This window comes from Haplochromis burtoni, unplaced genomic scaffold (genome assembly GCF_018398535.1).
Source record: "Haplochromis burtoni strain Fernald_Lab_line unplaced genomic scaffold, NCSU_Asbu1 Contig_64, whole genome shotgun sequence".
NCBI lineage: Eukaryota > Metazoa > Chordata > Actinopteri > Cichliformes > Cichlidae > Haplochromis > Haplochromis burtoni.
Window position 1 is genome coordinate 2,156,052 of NW_024582425.1, and position 21,972 is coordinate 2,178,023.

Below are 21,972 nucleotides of genomic sequence, written 5' to 3' on the forward strand. Positions count from 1 at the left end.
TTCCTCCTACATATCTAGCATTTTCTCTATGTCTACTAACGCTTGGTGTCTATCCTTGCTAGGGCATCAGCGAACTAAGACCAAACGACACCTGTCTCCTCTTGTCCTGAGGCTCGGCCACATTGTTTGGTCAGGAAGGTGGATGATTCACCTCACATGTTCTGACGCCGTATACTTCCCCCGTCGGTTGACCTCTCGCCAAAAAGTAAGGCACCTTGACATTTCAGGACTTTTTTTAATGGTTCTACCACCAACCCAATATTTGCTATGTACGTTTCAGTTTTCGTTGTCTGTTTGTTTTGACAGGTTTGGTGTTTTGTTATGGTTTCCTAGTGTACTGGGTTTGGATGCCTCTCGCTTGTCGTACTTTGTGTCGGTCCGTCAGGAGGTCGGCTCTTGTTTTTTGTTTCTGTTCTTTTTCCTCCTGACATCTACCTACGGCATTTCTTTTATTACAGAGAAATGGCTCTTTCCAAAATAAAAGCTATACTATACGCTTCTTCTGGGCTATATTCTCAGCAGCATATTAAACATATCAGGTCCCCATAAGGAGAATCATGTGCTAACGGCTGTCTAAATGACTCGGGTAAAGTTTGTAGCATGCGTGCTTGTTGTTTTTGTCTGCTTCCACTTGTCTTTGCACTAGGATGATGTCGGAGTAAATGTGCAGTCATATTCGTTGTGTTCCCACTAGTGCTGTCAGGTTAATCTCGTTGAAATGACCTTAACGCCACAACACGGCAAATCTCCGTTAACGAGCTACCGCGGATCGCCCCGTGCATGGGGCTGGACGGCCAACACGTTAACGAGCTAACTGCGCTAACACACTAGTTCCCACCCATGTAATTAAGCATTGCGTGGCACATCCAACATACTGTTTTACTTTAGTCCATGACGCGCTTACCTTCAGGGTCATACGTCACATGAAAACCAAAATAATTCCAAACGCCAGATCTGAATGAGAGTGGGGGAGGTCCATCTTGCAAGGAGAGCTTAACTTCTGTCTCGCTAGCTTGCCCTGCGCTCTTCCTTCTGACGATGCTGTCTGTGTTGAGCGCTCAGTGATCTGGTTTTCATGTGACGTATGACCCTGAAGGTAAGCGCGTCATGGACAAAGTAAAACAGTATGTTGGAGGCCGCAATGCTCAATTACATGGGTGGGAACTAGTGTGTTAGCGCAGTTAGCTCGTTAACGTGTTGCCGTCCAGCCCCACGCAGGATCGGAGCTCGTTAACGGAGATTTGCCGTGTTGTGGCGTTAACGTCATTTCACGATTAACGCTGACAGCACTAGTGGGAACACAATGAATATGACTGCACATTTACCCGACATCATCCTAGTGCAAAGACAAGTGGAAGCAGACAAAAACAACAAGCACGCATGCTACAAACTTTACCCGAGTCATTTAGACAGCCGTTAGCACATGATTCTCCTTATGGGGACCTGATATGTTTAATATGCTGCTGAGAATATAGCCCAGAAGAAGCGTATAGTATAGCTTTTATTTTGGAAAGAGCCATTTCTCTGTAATAAACTCTCTTTTCCAAAGATGAGTGATTCCTCAATCAGATAGATTTATTTTTTTATTACTTTGTTGTTTCAGCAACATTAAATTTAAAAACTGTACTTTTGAGTTAAAATATATATTTATAATTTTAATAAATGACAAATTAAAAAGGCATGAACATTTTTTTTGTATCGAAAAAATATCGAACCGTGACACCAAAGTATCGAACCGAACCGTGAATTTTGTGTATCGTTGCACCCCTAATATATTTAAAGATCTGCATCACTTTTTCCTCTATGTCCAAAGCAAGCAACACTTCAGTCCATTTTTACAGAGACTGAAATGACACGACAAGCACAACTTTTTTTAAGGTGGATTAACAAAGCAAGCTGATAACCGCCGTTGTGGTAACCACAATCTCAAACTGGGTTGTTAACACAAAGCTCGGTTGGTCAGGGTCACATGTATCGGTCTATAAGCTGAGCTTTGATTGCTGCAACCTGCCATTGTTACGCTTGGTAGTAATGTGCCATGTAAACACCTAAATCGATACAAAAAAAATGAATGGCACACAGATATTCCATAAAACACATGTAATACATAATAGTCTGTTAACGTCAAGGCAGAAACATTCACTTTCTACAGCTCGACCTGCGTCTGCTTGTAGAAGACTTCCTTTATTTGTATTCCAGTAATTTCAGGTACAGTAAGTGTTATTCACCATTTATCAGCTGTAACTCTTATCAGTCAATAACACCACCACAGAGTAGCATTATGAGACAAACATGTAAAGCATGTTAGATCAGTTAGTTGCAGTTACTTCTTTTCTGCTCTGACTATTAACCAGAATCAGTTTATACCAAGATTTGTTTGAGTAAAAATGATAAAAGTTCCTCTAACCTGGAGCACAAATGGAGAAAAACTGATATGTTATCACATGATTAGTGTTTTACTGTGAATATAAATTAGAAATTCCCACAAAGAAAAGAAAGGTGTACGCTGTAAGTTATATTTCCTAAAATTAGGATTGGCCCAGAAAATTGAAATTGGTGTATCTCTGCTAAAAAACCCAGGGCTAAATCTGGCTAAATCCTGCTTCGTAACGCAGCAGTCTGGACCCGTGTTGCTGATAAGATAACCGAGGTGTGCAGTGACTCACCGGCTGCTTGGTCTGGCCTTTCTGTGGTTTGCTGTAGGGGCTATATTTCGGTTTGGCTGGTTTACCTGCTGCTCGGTCTTTATGACGCCGGCTGCTGATGTGCTGGAAATGAGAGACAGATTCAAAACGAGTCACACTTTAATGTTGTCCTTTTACTGCGGTTATTCCAATATTAAAATGACTATTAAGTCATTTGTTTTTCTGACTTAATCATTAAACCACCTCCAACACACAGAGCAGGGAGTCCTCTTCATGCTCTACTGAAAAATATCCACATTCAGTTTCATAACAATCTATCTGAGACAGCCTCTTACCCTAAAACTGCAGTACCGCAGCAATAAAATGTGCAAATGTGGTAAAGTGTTTTGAATGTGTGCACCAATCTGTTAATGTGAACACGGTTTGTACTTGTACAGAAACAGTCAAATGAAAATAGATTGGGAGGCATCACTCGGGGAACAGAAAAGGAGGTACAATAACCAAAAACATACCTCTTGACTCATGGCAAAAGATCTTACAGCTTTATGGTTTTCACACCTGTGGTGAAAATGTCTGCACTTCTATCGCTGCAAGTTACACTGCAGAGCTTTTTACTAAATGCCACAGTATATCCCATTGTTAAATACAATTCATTTTGAAACCCTTGGAGCATCGGGCCAGATCTGAATAAACCAATAAAACAGAAGACAGAGAATTACAGTCTGACCTAAAGCCAGCAAATTCACAGTGGGTACATGCTGACAACAAAAGGAAAATTTCTGGCTGTGTCTAAATTTCACAAGTCCTTGCAGTGGGCTTAACAATCATACTTTTCTTCTGCTTTCAGCTCTAACTAAAATGTTTCATGCTGGATTCTTTTCACAGAGAATTGCTGCTGTTCAGAAGTACTCAGCAAAAGTCCTCGCATGAAAAATTCATACAAATCCCGTCTGTCTTCAGGGAGAGAACTCGAGGTTAGCTCAGACTAAACAGAGTGGTCTTCAGCTACTGTAGAAGACGTTCCCCACATGACAGAATGATCAGCACTACAAGAAAAGAAGATTTGCACAGCGTCCCGCAGGAGCTATAAAGATACACACGAAGCTATTTCAGTCACAGTTGCATCTTTGTCACCTCTTATCGTACCTCACTTAATCTAAAATTAAAACAGGCAACTCCTTGACCGCACACTTTAACCAGCTTTTTTTATAAAAATTTTTAAGGATTTCTGCATTCATAAAGACCTCAGACAGATATCCAACAGGAATAAAGGCAAAACTCATTACTAGTTGCTCTTAAAATCCAGTCTGACTCGTACGTGACCTTATATAAGTTCGTTTTCAAAGAGGAACAAAATACCATTTTTCAGATTCAGACATTCAAACATCACAGAATAATAATAAAATAATCCTCAACTGAAAGAAACATCCATAAGCGGCAGGTTCATATCTCGAGGCGAGGATGAATTTGCTCTCCCAGCAGCTGCAGGTAACTGCAAGTTTTATAGTAATATGTTTAAAATAATAATGTAGTGTACTGAGCTTTCCTGCCTTCATCTGCAGTCTCAGATGGCACTGAAAAACAGACACTCACACCTGCGGCCAAGTTAAAGATCACCAATTAACCAAACAAGGACTTGTTATTTAATATATTCAGGTTTAAGATTGGTAGATGACAGGACTGCATTTCACACCAAGACATCCTGAAACAGCCAAGCACATTCTGCTTGTTGAACCAACGCTGCCTGCGTTGGTTGGGGTATGTTTGTCACATGGAGGATAAGAAGCTAGCTGTGGACAGCTAGCTCAGAGCACCATAAAAAGTCAGTCATCCCATGCTATGTTTTAAGGAGAAGGACAAAGGAAAAGCTCTTCCGCTGCCTGGTGATCTTTGGAGAGGTCAGGTCACTGCAGAGAGGACGCGCCCTGTGGCAACCACCGAAACCGGGACCTCCCAATTGATTTGCACCAACTGTAACACAGACTTCATGCGTCAGCCTGCAGTGCAGTAGCAGATGGTGTCAAGGCCCAATGACCATCTCGGTTTCTTAAGACTGAGATGCCAATGGTAATTATTTTATAGTCGCAGTTTTCCCAGAGTTTCTCCCTCTCATACTGTGTTTGTACTGTGTTTGTTTCCCGTCCTCGTATATCTTTGTTTAGAGTTGGTATTCGTGTCTGCTTTGGTTAGTTCCTGTTTTCCTTCATGTCCTGTGTCACTTTTGCTTCCTTTCTGTCTTCCCCTGATTCCCTGACTGTTTTGTCCTGTTGTTAATTGTGTTCACCTGTTTTCCTCTCCCTCCTGTTTCTCATAAATAATCAGTCTGCTGTGTACTGTATGTAAAAGCCTTGTTTCCTTTTGTCCTTGTCGAGCTGTCTGCGACTGCTTCTCCATGCTACCTTGCTTGCTATTTATAATCTGAGTTCTTGTGTTTATCTTCCAGGATTTTCTGCTCTTGTGTTGTGTCTTTGACCTTTTTTCAGCTGAAAGTAGTTTGGTTTTTGTTTGCGTTATCTGCATTCTGTGTTTCAGATCTTCAACAGTCCATACGACACTGTAGGCACAAGGAGAAAATGGAAGCTAAGCACAACAAACTGATGAGGAGAGTCAAACCACTGACACTAACCACAATACCACTGTGGTACCCTTAGTGAAAGGCAGTCATAGAAAAATTGCACTTACAAGTTCTAATGTTTGTGTCAGTTTTCCAGTCTAGCCATCCTCCTTTCCCCTAAACTGTGAAATGACTCATTTGGATACACATTTATTCAATCAAACATATTGTTTTTACTTTAACTTATTATATATCCTCCCCCAGTCTGATCTAATGAAGTCACAATGGCATTAAAGAAAGTGGTAAACCTCCAAACAGACCTTTTTTTTTAATAATAGCAATGAAAATATGAAGCTAAGTTTCATTTAGCTATTATATGCCATGCACTGGGTTTTATTTCCATTTCCAAATGCAGGGAATGTGTTTGACAGATATGGAAATAAAATCAATCCTTTCACAAATTAGAATATTTCGAGACTGCTCCCTCAAAAGCCAAATGATTCACTGAATAATAAAAAAAAGACGTTGATGACTTTTAATTTTCTTTGATATTTATAATGCACGATGAACATGATGAGTAAAATGCCATATTATTACAAAAATTTTGATTTTGTGTCAGTCTAATCCGTATCTGGCTTTGCTTGTTTAATAAGATCTTGTGATCAATTTTACACAGAAATCCATTTTCCAGTTTACTACTGAGCGAGTGTCTCGGGCTCCGTTTATATCTCTCACCTGTTTTAGCTGAGTCTCTGAGTTGACGTGCACGTCACATGTCTCACAGTAAAACGTTTTGTTCTGCAGGCCTGTGGATGATTTGGAGGATGTAGCCAGTTTGCTTTTGACTCCTGCTCGAGGAAAAGACTTGATGGAACCCACGCCGCTCCTGGCCTCGAGCATCGTCTTGTGCTTCGTACCTGCAGGTTCAAACAGGAAGCAGTTTGGTCAGTACATGAATCTGACTCAACAGAGGCCACCTGAGGAAAAGGGGTCAACTTTTATATTATCCTTATGTCACAGATCAAAGTAAGTGAACAGTCCTATTAAACGCACTGAAAGCTGACCTTTTGACCAAATACTCCTCAGGGCTAGAGAGTAAGGGCCCGGTTGTACGTCACTCCCTGGAACGATACCTCCCCGAGCACTTAGCTACAAGGGCCAAGACTGGTTCACTGGTTCAACCAAAAACTCTTCTGAACTTGTTTCAGTTTCACTCAAACAGAAGCTCAAGTCATCAACACAGATGTCACTAATATGGGGCACTTATGCAGTAAATTAGCATGTTAAGCTGTTCATTATTCAGCAGGAAATCACTACATTTCAAATTGAAATGATTTTTGGGCAAACTTCTGGCAAACGATGCAACCGCTATTTGAAAGCCATTCGTTTAATCCAGATATATTTAGGTCCAGCTCTTGTAGCTCCGTGGTGTAATCCAACAGGTTGAAGAGCTAAAAGAAGGAGATCCAAGTTTATGCAAAACTGTCACTGCCAATTGAACTCAAGCACTGAACCCAAAGACGGACTTTTCCTTAATCAAAAGCAAACGGAATATTTTAGCTTTTACAACTGCTTAAAAATACTGTTGACAACAATGGGCTGCAAAGCTGGTCGAATGTTTATGAGATGACCAAATACTCTGTAATGAAGAAGCTTGATTTGTGTGAATTCGTGTAGAGCTTTGTGGTCACTTGTGAAATCCAGCTGCCCGATGAGTATTTCAGTAAGTGTTCGGTGTTTTTCATGGTGGAGAAACTGTTTAGAAATCTTTATTTGACTGTTTTATGTTGTTGAAACTTTAATGAAAAAGTCAATGTTTAAAACAAAGATATCGCAGGCAGAAGCAGAGGAACAACCTCAGACTGAAAGCAAAGATGACTCTGTGTACTGTCATTTCCCTGTGTTGTGTCTGTGTGTGTTTGTGTGTGAATGCAGTATGAGAAATTAGTTTGAAACAATGACTGCTTTGTTTTCAAAAGCAAGGATGTCTCGCAATACCTGATTAAAGTTTGATAAAAGGTTCCTATGGAAACTACAGAAGGATAATTGAAGAATTGTGTTTTTTCAAGCCCCGGAATGATTGCTGAAGACAGCGGAGATAACTCTACAATACCGACAAACAAACGCTTGAACACTGAAGGAACCCAGCAGATAACAACCTTCCCCACAAAAAGCACTGACTCACTGAAAAAATTATTTCAACACAGATGCTGTCATGGAAATTTCACAACATGGAATGAAACAATCATGCAGAGTCCGTGTTCACTGAGAAAAACACAACCAGCAGGTAAACACCTCATTCGTACAGCAGAGCCAACCTTACTTTTGTTGTTTTGTTTCAAGTTTGGGGGGGAAAAAAAAAAAGGTCTGTCATCCACTCAAACTCTCCACGTTTGCGGCAAATCTTGGCACACGTCTCTCACCGCTATTGTGAGCCTCCAGCTGTGACGCGGAGTTGACTGCCACTTTGCAGAGGGAGCAGTAGAGAAGACGGCGAGCTTTCTCCTCCTCCGTTTCTGCGTCTGTCTCCGCTTCGGGTTCGGCATCGGGCTCCGGGAGGTCGGGTTCTGACGGGGAATCTAGCTTCGAGTGCCCCTCGTCTCCCCCAGCAGCTGAGGTAGTCTCTGGGGCTGCGGCCGCCGTGCTGCTCGGCACTGTCAGCGAGGCCACAGGTGCTGGCGACGGCGTGGTAGGGGTCGCCAAGGATGCCAGGGGTTGTGCTGTTCTGAGCACAGGGGAAAGCGCTAGGGGCGCTGTTCCAGGGAGGCCATCTGTAGGGAGAAATAAATCACACAAAGAAATGTCTTTGATTTGAATCATATTGCTCCATCCATCATTCACGGACAGAAATGTTTTATTCATGTGGTGTTCACCCAACAGGTGGCTTAATGTGTTTTTATTGAGACTTCACGGGATCATTTCTATTTTTATTTGTTTGCTTTATTAAAGAACATAACATGAAATATTGATCTAAAGTAAAAGAGGTACTGCTGTACACTGCTATGCAGCCCATGCCTGCAGTGCTGCCCTACTTTTTTTGCCTCTGTCTCTCTCTCTTCTCCTTTTCTATGTTCATGAGCTTTGTTTCTTTTCTCTATCCTATTGCGTGCCGTGTCCAGCCAGAAATCAGTCTCAGTGTGCCATCCTTAAGGATAACACCCTTTGCAGAATATACACAAACTATGGATACATTGTTAGAGTATCTCCTAACTCCTAACAATATTTCATAACTCATTAAACTGGAACTAGTTCAGCACTAGTATTGACTGATACTTGAAGGCAAGGCATCTGTATCATATTGCAAATGGAAAAAGCTGCATCTAAAAACCACGGTGAGAGGGGGACTCTGCAGATATGTATTCATGAGCTGTTTCAGGTATTTAAGATGATCAGCTGTGTAATCAAACTGTCTGCCCTTCACTGTTTGTGTGTCGAGGCCATATGTGTGTTTTATAAATTAAGAACATGAATTTATCACAGCTCAATCTTCTTGTCACAATTAGCCACGCTGTGAATTTCATTCATGGCAGGCCTAATTATATTCAGACATGAACAGTGCTAGTCGCAGTGGTAGATGGTGTAGATGAGCCGCACGTCATATTTAATAGATTCACCTGAATCACTTTAAAATGATGTCTCTGAAGCTAGCACAATTCGTTTTGTTAAACGTGCTAAAGCTCGACTCCTCTCTCCTTGCATCTCTTCCACTACTGAGTCTTTGATGAGAGGGACTAACACACATAGAGATGAGGTGAGGAAAGGAATCAAGGATGCACAATCTGAGAAGGTAGGTCAGTGTTTGTGTGCAGCCCTGGGTGTGGCTTTCTTCCACCGGCACCAGGACTGCCGCACATGGCTTCAATCAAGTACTCATCAAGCTGCAGTGTTTATATTCCTTTCACTCACTTCCTGCCAAACTGTTTGCATCACCGGTGTGGTAGCAACTCCTGGCCCTTTTATAAAGATTTTCTTAGTTGTAACTTGGCTCCGTCCTTCTTCACAGCTCACTGCCCGCTCCAGTCTCACACCAAAACAACACCGTTCATGTGCCCGTCCACTCTCCACCAGTTACTCCAGCTTCTTCCCCCTACTTGCTCCTGCTTTGCCAGCTCAAGACTCCAACATGGTCTGTTTTTGGGGCATGCCAGCTTTTAGTTCTAAAACCTCAAAGTATATTCAATTCATGAAAGCCGAGATTTGGAAATGATGGCTTATGATGGCTGGATTCAGATCAAGTTATTTTTTCTATTAATTATATAAACAAAGCTGAACGGTACAAACTATATACAAGCGGATCCTTGAAAAACAAACATCCAAAAGCTTTTCCATCCAGACATGTTCGTTGTTTGGGAGCAGACAGACGTCATTTTGCAAAATCAGCACATACGGAGCGGTTGAGAAGCTACAAACACATGTTTTGTTGCTAAAACTTGGAGAAACAAACTGCACCGAAAGCAACAGCTCCACAGTCACAACAGCCTTAAACATATACTGTAGATAAACGTGGCAACATGACTTTGGCAACATAAACCCTGCTCGGTTTCGAGACATCTGTCATGAAACAGAATGGAAACGTGCACTTCCAAACACTTGTGCAAGTTGATGCATGTGCATCACCATCCAGTAACACACAGAACGCAAGTGCAAGAGTTTCAAATGGCAGCCATCAGACTTGCTCTTGTCACTTGTACTAGTGTTTCTCTCAGAAAAACACCATCACACTCACTGGAGACTCTGACATGATAACACAAATAGTGCCCTGAAGGATAAAACAAAAAGAGATTTTAACTGATGAATGAAAGTGACAAGATGTGAACTTCATAGCTGAGGGAATGTGTAACAGTTTACAAGGGTGTCAACCTCAGTTTCACTAAAGGCCACAGTGGGAAATAAGAATCACATGAAGGCACAGACATTTGTTGACTTGCTTTAACTTTATCGAAAGAGTAAACGCAACTGAAGTCCTAAAGTTGTTTAGCCATTATATCATTCAGTCAAGCAAAATAATGATAATGCGTTCTCATTACAATTATACAAGTTGGCTACCATACAGCCAACTCACAACACACCAGCCTGGATATGACTCCTGGGTCATTTATTAAACCAAATGCATCCATCCATCCAGGTGTAAAGCAAACCAGAGAATCTTTTCATTTTGTTCTTGCGTGTGTGTCTGAAAGTTTTACACAGTTTGTTTCACAGGCCTGAACATGACAACTCTGTGTGGTACATTTTATTTTTAAAAAAAGACCTTTGATTACATAGATTATATGTACCATGCAGCCTTCTGCCACTAAAATGGACTGCTCATAAAATTTAAACTGCCTTTTGCTCCATCGCTTCATCTGAGCTGAATCTCATATTGTGCTGTAGTCAGTTTTTTCAAAACCTCGAACATTAATATGATGGCTCAGATTGTGTTCCTGCAAAACAGAGATGTGTCATAGAAAATACATCACTCTTTCAGGAATGAATATTGTTTCTCAATCGAAGCTTATTTCCAACACTAAACATTTGTTCTTGTTTCTCTCTTTTCTTTTTTTTGGTCAAAATGTGGGATTATTGCAAATTTTATTTATTTTTTTGTGGATTTTGTGTTACTTTCTTAGCATTTGGAGTGAGAAACTTTCAGACCAACTCTAACACTATTTTGAGGTAATAACCCGAATTTTTGGACAAGCGTTTGGGTACCTGTTGAAATCACCTTTCCCTTTTTCCTGCCTTTTGTGGTAGATATTGCTGATGTCCACAACAACAGACTGCATATAAAAGATGGATTTGGCAACCATGCTGTCGCACACTGTTTTGCTCTGTTACATTTTTGAAACTTTGAGCTGATGTTTTTTTGCTATTGCTATCTTAGCTTGTTAAAACAAGGCATCAGGAGTACGGAGAGGATCCGACTGAGGAGAGGTGCTGCCTTGCTAATCAGAAGATTTGCCTGTCGATGAGCAACGTCATTATCATGTTTACATGATGAAGAATCAACGAGAACAAAAGACGATCAAGTGTTTACTGAGGTTACAGATCAAAGGAGCCGTAGACTTCTTTATGATCATTCTTTTTGCAAACACAGTAGTTATCCACTGCTGCCAAATGATTTCACTCTTTACATGTGGAACTGATATCCATTTTTCATATACAGGGTGTGCTTACAATTAGGGGGACCAAAACATAAAGTGATATACAGACTAGATTAAAAATTTTCAAAGGAGTGAATTGAGCTCTGAAGGACTAAGTTTGATGTCTCTGATTTACACAGTCAGCTCTTCTGGTTGTTTTTAGCTTAGTCTCTGTAAAGACGGACCCAACACACTGTTACGATTATGGGTTTTTAATAGCACTTTCACAGGTTGAGCCTCTCTGTTCGCAGCTTGTCTCGGCACACACATCTCCTGCTCCAGTCTCCGGCTTCACTATAAGAAAAGAGACGTCTTATTAAGCAGATCGTCACCACCTGTGGCCTCACCTGCCTTCCCGGCACCGCCCGCTTAAGGTCTCTGTACCACCCCTCCCCTGCAGCTGAGCCAGGGACCACACCTCCACCACAGTCTCTAAGCTCAGTAACCAGGAATATAAATTTTATTGCTTTATATTAGTACAGCCCAACACTGTAAATATACCACATTCTTCTGAACATGGAAAAACTTAAGTATAAAATGAAGACTAAAGCAAAAGAAAGAAAGTATTAAAGTTTAAAATAAAATGTTTACTTCATCGGCACAAAAACTGATTCAAGCCGTACAATCAGACTCAAAAGAACACACATGACTTTCTAGACCAAAGGCAAGAAGATCTGATTTCTAAGGTGTTAAAATTGCTCCAAGATGAGTTGTTCAGGCGATTACTGATTACATGCCAGATCAGGCACATAAATATGAAACAAACTATGCAAGCAGTCGCACCTCTAATCTGCTATTTGTATGAGAGCTCACATTAATGTGTACAAAGAGGCTGCTGAAAGACATGTCTGATATTTTTAGGAACAAACACAGCAGCAGATCAATATATTTGACTCCTAAAACAACACCACGTGTCACAGTATGGAATACAGAAGACTGCTGCCACATCTGCGAAAATGAAATTTTGCCTTGGCGGCTCCGTCTGATCGATGCCAATGCCTCACAGTTCCCCGCACTCCAGTGTCACAAAATGAAGATCAGCCAGCCAGGAGAGCAAATCAATAGTGAATTATGTCATGCTATTTTTGTGGGCCATTATATATGGTTCTTATTTATCCCAGTGGAGATGTCGCCAGTTGGCGCCACAAAACTCTCCGAACGTACATCGTGACTGAGATCGCTCAAGCCAAAGGTTACAAAATATATCAGAGTTGAAAGCAGCAGACCTCCAGCAACAGAGCTTTATATGCTTTACATCTAAAATGATTGCATCAGGTGAATACTGCGTATAATTAGTGAGTGCTGAATGGTTTCTAACTGTAAATTTTAGACAGTACACTTTTGTCCATTAAAGTATTGATTGGAAACCGCACTAATTTTCCTGGCATTGACTGTATTCATGCAGCATGTCTGTCTTCTCTGAACCACCAACAAAAACACAGACCACTCCATGAATCTACTTCTCCACAGCCACAAGGAACGTCTATTTTTAAAATTGTGATTTTTTTTTTTTAATAAATGCTTCATCCAACCACTTTTCTCCACATTTTCACAGTTGTCCAAAGTGGCAGCCAGCAAAGCAAAGTGGCCAATATTTCCTTCCCCTGAGCCACATCTCTCAGCTCTTGCTGGGATGTGTAGTCCTTGGGGTGTTTGCTGCCTGAAGGCTTTTCTTCTTCTCCTTGAACATGCCTGGAACACTTTTGCAGGAAAGCATCTGAGAATCTGCTCAATCCTGAAGCACCTGACAGCATTACCTTACTAACAGGGTTTTTGCACACCAACTGAACACTGTGCAGAGAAAAGCCTCTAATTTTACAATGCTGTGTTGCATTTCCTCCTAATTTTACAGAAAAATGAACAAAATGAGGGGATTTAGAGCAAAATAGGGGATTTATAAGATTGTTGTTGATCTTGCTGAAGAAAGGAAAAAAAAAAGTAGGAAAGTTAATTTTATATTTCTGGATTCAGAGCTTTAGAAATCATCTTTCCTATTTTACAAGGAAAAATGCTTAGTGTAGCATCCCAGTCAGCCATTTTCTGCTGGTGTTCAACTTCCACGCCATTTCAGTATCCTACGAAAACTATTGGCGCGTTCTTGTTTCCATGGTGCCAAATCTGCCATTCTGTAAAAGCTGCTTGCGTCTTCTTAGCATTGTTCCTGCACAACAGTGCACCGTGGGTAAACATGTTATTTTTCCACTGAGCAGATTTAATGTCATAAAAGATCACATTTCAACCTGAACCACACACAGCCAAGCAGCTTTCAGCGCCTAAAGAGAACCAACAAATGACAGGGCAATCTTCAGTCACATGCCGGGGCGGTATTTGACGCCGTGAGATGAGAACACATTGAAGCTATTTTTTCTCGGGCGTCTGCTCTGAAGCCGTACACTGTTTGAAACTCATTACAGCTGCTCAGACCTTTGATCTCATTCTTTGGTTTTGATCAGCTCGTGACTGACAGATTGACACTGAAACTAAAAGCTTTGCCTGAGACTGGATTTTTTCTTTACCCTGGCAGTCTAACCGAGCCGCTGACAACTCAGAACCAATCTGCTTATCAATCTCACACTCTTCAGACTCCTTCACTTATAAATAACACCCCGCAAAATTCAAAGCAGTCACTCATTTTTGAAATAGTGTTTTCCAAAAAGCCACGCAGAACATCATTTAGATGCGCATCGCTTGCAGCTTTCGCTGTTAACAAATATCTATCCATTAATTTCTGTGAACCTCTAATCCAATTCAGGGTTGCAGGAGGATGGGTGATGGGTTGAGCTGCTATCATTGGTACACCCAATCCATCACAGCATTAACAATTAAATTATAAGAATTTTACTTTTTTATTTCTATTTAATTTTGTATAATCAAATTATTTTATGAATTTCATTTTGTAGTATGTCTTTGATCGGCGCTGTTAAGAAAGAATAAGAATTACATTCGAGCCTGTTCTCACTGCATGGGCATCAAATAATACTGTTAGTCGAGTGTTTAGTCAAAACTCTGGGTCACGGAATTCTGAGACCATTATCACGACATCATATGAGTAGTTAAAAACCAGCCAGCCAGTGAGTAAACGGAAAGAAACAATGAGTGAAAGTTAAACTCAACATGGATCAGTTTCCAGGTGCACAATCATGTGATTTGTATCACTGGCACATAGGGCTGGGTGTCGTCACTGATTTCTAGAATCGATTTGATTCCGATTCACAAGGTCCCGATTCGATATAATCCACGATTCGATTTGAATTGGAGAAATTTAGCCTCAGACAGCCAGAAATATTATAATTCTGATCATTTATGATTACATATCGATTTTCTATATCTACAAAAAGAAAGCTGACACTTGTGAGACTTCATCAGAGATGTTAGCATCACAGCAGATGCCTTTGTATCAAAATAACAAAACATTAAAACACATGAAGATCGTCCTGTTCCAACTTTGTTATTACCCTTCAAATATTTGTTGAACAGTTATCCATCTATCCATTCTCCTCCATTTATCCAGTTCCAGTGGAGCCTATCCTAGTTACCATGGGGCACACTCAGGATAGGTTACCAGACTATCGTAGGGCCAGCACATGGAGACAGACAATCATTCACACCTACAGGTAATTTATAATCCGACCCCACTAACTGTTGGAGGAAGCCCAGAGAGAACCCACACATGCATGGGAAGAATATGCAAACTTCACAACGAGAGGCCACAGCCAAAAGGTGGATTCAAACCCACAACCTTCTTTCATCGTTAGCAGCAATGCTAACCACCGTGCTGCCACCACATGTTTGTTAAACATGTGTACATCGTATTTTAAACATATTTAACATCTTTAGACATCAGATAAGAGTCTTATACAACCAATACTTATAAATTACTATACAATTTTTTCATGAATAAAGTTTAAATGATAAAAGTGCCACTGATTAATTATAGCTAAGTGATACTGACTTAAGCTGCTGATTTTCAGCAGTTTAATCACTTTTGTGTTGCTGCAGTTCTTTTATCTGATCTGTCCTCTCAGATCTCAATAGATACCCTGGTTAGAGTCTATTGCTTGCCGACTATACTAACTTCACATTTTTGAGCATGGCACAGTGTGCACGTGAGGATATCTAAACTCTTCTGTTATGTCAGTAGATGCTTTGGATGCCTGCAGAATGATTTAAGGAAGAACATCTGGTATTAAAAGACTATAATTTCCAGGTTCTGCAGTTATAAACATGACTTAAATTAAACATTTACTTAAAAATTTAAACTCAACTTGATAGGGGGAAATAACTTCACCAATTAGCTGTGTGTATATCCTATTTTCAGTGAAGCAGACTTTATACAAGGGCGAGAAAATCTACCCAGTCCTGTCAATCACAGCACAGTCAAAACACCACCATACCTAAAAAAGTAATTAATTTGTCAAAGAAGAAAAAGTCGATCTTGGGAGGAGACAAAACAATCCCTTTGGAGTAGTGTGAGTAAGGGCATCCGCTGCTAAATTAAACACGAGGAACTTCAACTGGTTTAACAGCAATTTTCAGCATGAATGTGGCTTTACATCGCATCCCATCAAGCCATTACTACAAGAACAATAATTAATTAGTTAACTATTTATGATATGGCTGACCCTCCCAGTCCAGATAAGTAATGTTTATGCCACAAGCAGAGCAGAAAAGCGACCTCTTTGCCCCCTGCAATTACCCACCACTTTCTCCCAGTCCGCTTGGGTATGCCAAGCGTCAAAACAACCTGAAATCACAGCGATTAACTCGGGCAGCCTCGCTGCGCTCACCAGCTACCAAAAGTCTGCCATCACACCTGCTTCTCTGGGCAGATTTTCAATGGCGTGGTGAGCAGTCTGAGTGCAGTTTCAAAACAAGTTCACGTAAAGGTTTTAGTATTCTTGCGAGCCAGCAATTCTATGCCTGTGAGTTATCATTTAACTGATTTTGGCAGGGGTTCTCACAATTAGAGAGCTGAACTAGATGCACCACCAGAATCTGAGATACTCGGGTCTATACTGGGGATTTGTCCTTCGTGTATCAGAAGTAACATCATCGTAGGAGAATAAATGTCTGTATCAGTCAGAAAACTGACAGGCTAATGAACAGCTTTGCAGGGTGCTTTTGTTGAACAAAACTTCAACATTTTGGCAACATCCTTGTGTTTTGATACCTCAGAGAGACATCAGTTCTCTTTGTGAAGTTGGTAAAGAGACAGATCTGTTTGGTATAGTTTAAAACAGCGGCTTCAAGCAGAGGGAAATAATTAGCTTCCACGAGATAAAGCGCTCCTTTATAGAGTTCCAGTATTATGAGGTAGTGAATGGTGAGTGTCAGCTTGCTAACATCAGTAAACACCACATTAAAGAACCACTAGGGTGTTGTTCAGATGTAGGAGAAAAAGTAAAGCCAAAACTTCCTCATGAGGTGAGGATGCTGATGTTCAGCGATTTCCACAGATGTATTTTGTTTGTGTTTCTCTTCACAAGCTTCTCCTCAGCAAATATTTTACTTGCCAAGTGCTTTGTGTGAAAGGTCAGTATCACTTGCTTCTCAAGTGAGTGTTTAATCCTGCAGATGAACTTCACTTCCAGCATTGTGAATTGTTATAGTCCTGGTTCTGCTCTGCAGCAATGTGTAGCTCAGTCAGTGGTTTTCCACCTGGTGCAGGTTCTGGCTGGTATGGACCTCCACTTAGAGAGACTACATTTTACTACATGCAAGCTTCCTTTAGGAACAGCGGCTCTGGAGTGCAGCCCCAGGTTAATGCTACCGCAACAATTGGTAGAGTAACACAAGATATTATTGGCCAGGGCTATCTACTTAGCAGCAACTGAACTTTCAAAATAAGAGCGATGTGTTTTCAAGTACATAAATCACATACAATGTTATTTTCTCCATAGAAAATAAAAACACTGCTAAAACATACACCAATATACTTGAGTGGCCATACCTGGGGAAACATAATATCTCATTTAGGATTGAAAGCTTTGGGTTGGCTCATTTCTAGTGAGCTTCAAAGATGTTGTTAGGCATATTTTTTAATTTGCACAGATGATAGAAGTTTCCACCTGCTTCCAGTCTTTATGCTAAGCCTACTTAATCAAATCCATCGATACATTAAATTTTACTTAGCTGTGTGAATTATAGCTCGTGGATATATTTAACCATTAACGTTTGATAAAAATGCAAAGGAAATCTGTGAGGTTCTTCTTCATCTGCTTCCTATAGAAGCTGGTTGGTGAGCCCATCCCATGTTAAGTCATGCATGTATTTGCCCTTGTGTTGGGGTGAACTCATCTACCACGGTGTCATTAAAGAGCCATTTGCTGTTCGAGGACCAGGTGATTAAAGTGTACTTTGGCTGGCCTAGGACGCCCTGCTCTCCGGGAAGCCTCTTGTAATCCATATCCCCAGTCAGTGTGACCTAACTGGCTGTGCAAGGCCCAGTTAAGAACTCAATCCCATCTCATTAATGGAGGTAATGACTGTGATCAATCTAAAGTTGGTAAGGGCGAGCCGGGCAGGGTATGTGGGAGAGAAAGAGAGAGATAAATATTGAGGTCCAGGTAAAAGAAGGGGAGAAGAAACAAAAGGGCTGAAGACACAGAAAGATTGAGTTGGAGCGAGAGAAAAATAAGTGAAATACAAAGTGAAATGAGAAAAGTAAGCAACCTGTGAGACCAAAACAATGGGAGACAAAGTGTGTGAAAGAAGGAGGACGAATGACAGACGGGGGTAGATAGAGGGGCGTGTGAAGGTGAGAGGAAAGAGATAACATTAAAAGGGAGCAATCGAGTAAAGGACACAATTAAAGAGGGAGAATCTGAGAGGCTGAGAGTGGTGAAGGCAACAATGATAAAGAGAATTGAGCAAAAGGCAGATGGGGAAAGAAGCCGTGACCCTTCGAGACAGGACACAGCCTCTTTTCTTTCCTCTGTTTGTACCCCAACCTCTCCCGACTCCCCTGACATTTCCTGTGGCGATAGAGGAGAAACGTGGCTCGGAAAACTTTCCGCCCTGTTTAAGCTTTCGGGCAGTCACAAGACTCCCCAGAGATCTGATTACCTTCCTCAATGAAGCTGGATTAAGCTCTTTAATTAAAATGATTGGGCCTTATTATATGCTGTCACAATTTAAAGGACATAAATCCCTCATGGCCCTTGAGTTCTGTCAAATTTCATTTGACATCCATGATTTTTTTCCTCCCCTCTTGTCAGTATTCAAAGTGAGTAAGTGAGCAAGGCTGAATATTTCCAGCACAGAAGACTGATAAGATGACAAATTTGCATTTACAAACAAGTGTGCGTCAGTGCTTGCAGTCATCTTTTTTTTGTTGTTGTTTTTGTCGAAGGGGAAAAAAGCTGGATTATCTCAGACACTTAAACACAGCAGGCGTTATTGATTTGAATTCATCTCTTTCCAGTTTCATTCTAAAGCAAATGATCCGTATCTAATTTCTATTGGAATGTTCCTGTGGTTACACGTTGGCGTGCAGAAACCTCACAAATGAGAACGTTTGCAGCGCTGCGCAGGTATGGAGCCAATCTGGTCACACGCTCATCAGGTATGCTGCTGCCTCTGACGTCTGTTAGAGGCTTTTTTCGAGCTTGCGCGTGTACATGGATGCACAAAGGCTAGAGCAGGGTGGGGTGGAAGAGCGGTGGAGCTAGCCTCCTGCCTCCCTGCAGCCTGCCCCATTGTACAGCTGCTGTCAGTGCTGGCATGGCTCCCCTGACAATCTGCTCTTTAATAGCTAATATCAGGGTACATTTCCTCAGGCACTGGACTGGAACTGAGAGATGGCGGGCTGTGCTATGGGCATTTCTCTCTCTCTCTCTCTCTCTCTCTCCCACGTTGCCTTTCTTGCTTTACCACTGCTCTCTCTGGTGCTGGTGTAAAGACGCGCACAAACACACTTGACAGGCAGCAGCTGAGTCATCTGGCTAATCTGCTATCTTACAGTGTCCAGTTGCACATTCTTCTCATAGAGCATGCAGGTACAGTAACATTATGATGTAAAGAATTTAGATGCTATAAATGTAAGTACACACTTTGAAGCAGACCCGTAAACAATAGGCTGATGTTCTTTGAAATGTATTTTTTTAAGTGGTGTTTGCTTGCTCTGGTTATTAGAGAGGCTTTCAAAAAGTCTGGAAAATGTTATCCCTAAACTGCAAATACATTTAGCTAAACCAATGAATTATAATCACTAAATATACAAACATGCTTTTGCAATTTCACAGTAATTCAGTGTAATATTTAGAGTTTTTAGAAAGATCTAAACATTGGTTAACCTGACCTAATTTAAAATTAGCAGTTGAATTATTGCACTGTGTTTAAAAGGAATATTTTCTTACATGCTGAAGGATGAAGAAACCCGATGCTCTCAGGGTTTAGTGCGTACAGATTGATGACAGAATTATTTTCTTTGCTGGATAACAGCCTGCAGTCGTCTCACACACGTCTCCGGAACAATCCTGGCCCATTCTTCTTTGGCAAATCTCTGAGCTCCTCCACATTGGATGGTTTCATATCATGGTTCTTTGTCCTCGGTTCAACTCAAAGACTTTCATAAGGATTAAAGTCAGGACTTTGTGCAGGTCAGTCAACAATGTTTTGGGTCGCTGTTGTGTTGGACACCAGAACAACAACCCAAAGCCAGTTTGGGTCACTGACTGCTTGAGGTTTTCTTTCAGAATATTTACTTCCGTCTTCCTTTAGGATTTTGTCCACCGTCATGAGATTACCGTGTTACAGAGGCACTGAAGCCTCCCTGCAGGGTAATATTCCCCCCACCGTGCTTCCCTGAGGCGAAAGTGTTCTCTGGGTTGTATTTCTCTCCCTTCTTTCTCCAAACATTGGCAGTGTCTCTGTGGCCAAAGAGCTCTTGTTTTGTCCACCCAAAGACCGGCTTACATTATGCATAATCATTATGCATTTTGCATAACCTTTCTCCAGGTTGTTCTTAGCAAACTTTAGTATAGCTTGAAGGTGTCTCTTCTGCAAATGTGCAGTTTTCCTTGGTCCAGGGTTCTACTTATTCTCCTTTTTTAAGATGACAATCCCTGCCTTGGCTGTGTCATTCACTAGTGTCTTGGCAGTTGTTCTGGGGTCTTTAGACACATCTCTCACTAGTTTTCTTTCCAGAATCTTTGAAATTTTTCACATCCTTCCTCTGCCAGGTTTGTTCTGTACAGCGTGGCTCTCTTTGAATTTATTGACGATACTTCTTACTTCTTAACAACTGGAAACGCTGTGATAACTTTGTGTCTATATCTCCTGCTTTGTGAGAATTAACATTTTTTTTCTTATTTTTAAACTGATTTATTTCAAGTGACAGCTCAAACCCTTCCTGAAGTTTATATACAATGAAATCACAGCAGTGGTTTGTTGTGTCGATCAGTAAAAAAGTTAATAATACTGATTTATGTTATGTTTTGTTTTTCTTTTCTAATTCTGTCATTGTGTGCACACAGATATAATTTATGTTTTTAAAGAAGACTAGTGTTTTTAGAAATGTTGTGTTAAAAATCACTTGCTCTGTTAAAAAACAAAAAACAAAAACAGGAATGTTTTGGAAAATATTTAAATTTCATAGGGAGGCTAATTATTTTGTCCTCATCTGTATGTAGAAGGGGTTAGTTACTTTTACTTACTGCTAAAATCTTAATTCACATGACACAACTGAAACTTGTGTTAACTTCACGCAAAACCAGCAGGCAGGGATGAAGTCCTTTATCATGTTAGCCAATCAGAAACACTGACACTTTTGGTCCCGCCCACCTGAGAAGCAGAGGAGTTCCAGGATGACATAAGAGGAGAGCGGAGCGTTTATTGCAGTGTCGTCAGTTTAAATCAGTGTCAATTAAATGTGATGTGGACCACAGCTGCATTACCTGTTGTTTTGTTAAGCCTACTGCAGCTTATTTTTAATTAAATCCACAACATGGCAGAATGTGACGGATATCACAGATTTTTGTTTTAACACCCACCCACACGCGCACCAAAGGTGAAGGGAGGAAAGTGTGATTTTTGCAGTAAATGATGTTAATGGCAAAAACAGCTTATGAATACAAATGCAGAGGTTGTTCGTGGAGTCCTCCTCCCACTATTATTTGTATATTCCAGCTGTGCGTGATGTCTTTTATGCATCCACGCTCATAGCTCCTTCAGCACGCCTCCTCTCTCCTTGAGATGCATTTTTGGATTTGAGATATCCTTTGAGATGAGCAGTGAGATCAATTTCTGGGTCAGAGGAATCCCGAGAAATAGGGGCAGAGGAGAGAAATATCAAGGAGGGAGAAAACTGAAAATGGACCTTTTTTGGAAAATTCTTGCAGGGTGAAGATTTTCAGTTCTGACTCCTCATTTTCCTGCTATTTAAAGTTTGTGGTCGACAGGCAGGAACATGAAGAACAGGTGCTGTAAAAAAATAACCCGGTGTATAAGTCGACAAGTTTAACCAGCTTCAAAAGTTTCATATTGTATTCGCAAACAAAACAAAACAGTAAAAAACTCTCGGCATTAATCAAATATTCACCCAACTGCAGAGCTCTCATTACAGAACACTTGCAATCAGATGTATTTCTACCAAACACAAATGAGCAATCAGATTACATTGTTTCCACCATGGATCTGTTGTACTGAAATT

The 21,972-nt window shown here is 40.9% G+C and overlaps 1 protein-coding gene across 1 annotated transcript in view; it reads right to left on the minus strand.

The window, feature by feature from the left end:
- znf385d (zinc finger protein 385D) overlaps positions 1-21,972 on the minus strand; it is a 98,697-nt gene that overhangs the window by 13,876 nt on the left and 62,849 nt on the right. The window contains exons 5-7 of the mRNA XM_005923728.3: positions 7,623-7,970; positions 5,935-6,116; positions 2,667-2,768 (exon numbers count right to left, since the gene is read on the minus strand). Coding sequence (XP_005923790.1) covers positions 2,667-2,768; positions 5,935-6,116; positions 7,623-7,970 — 632 coding nt within the window. The remainder of the gene's footprint in view (positions 1-2,666; positions 2,769-5,934; positions 6,117-7,622; positions 7,971-21,972) is intronic.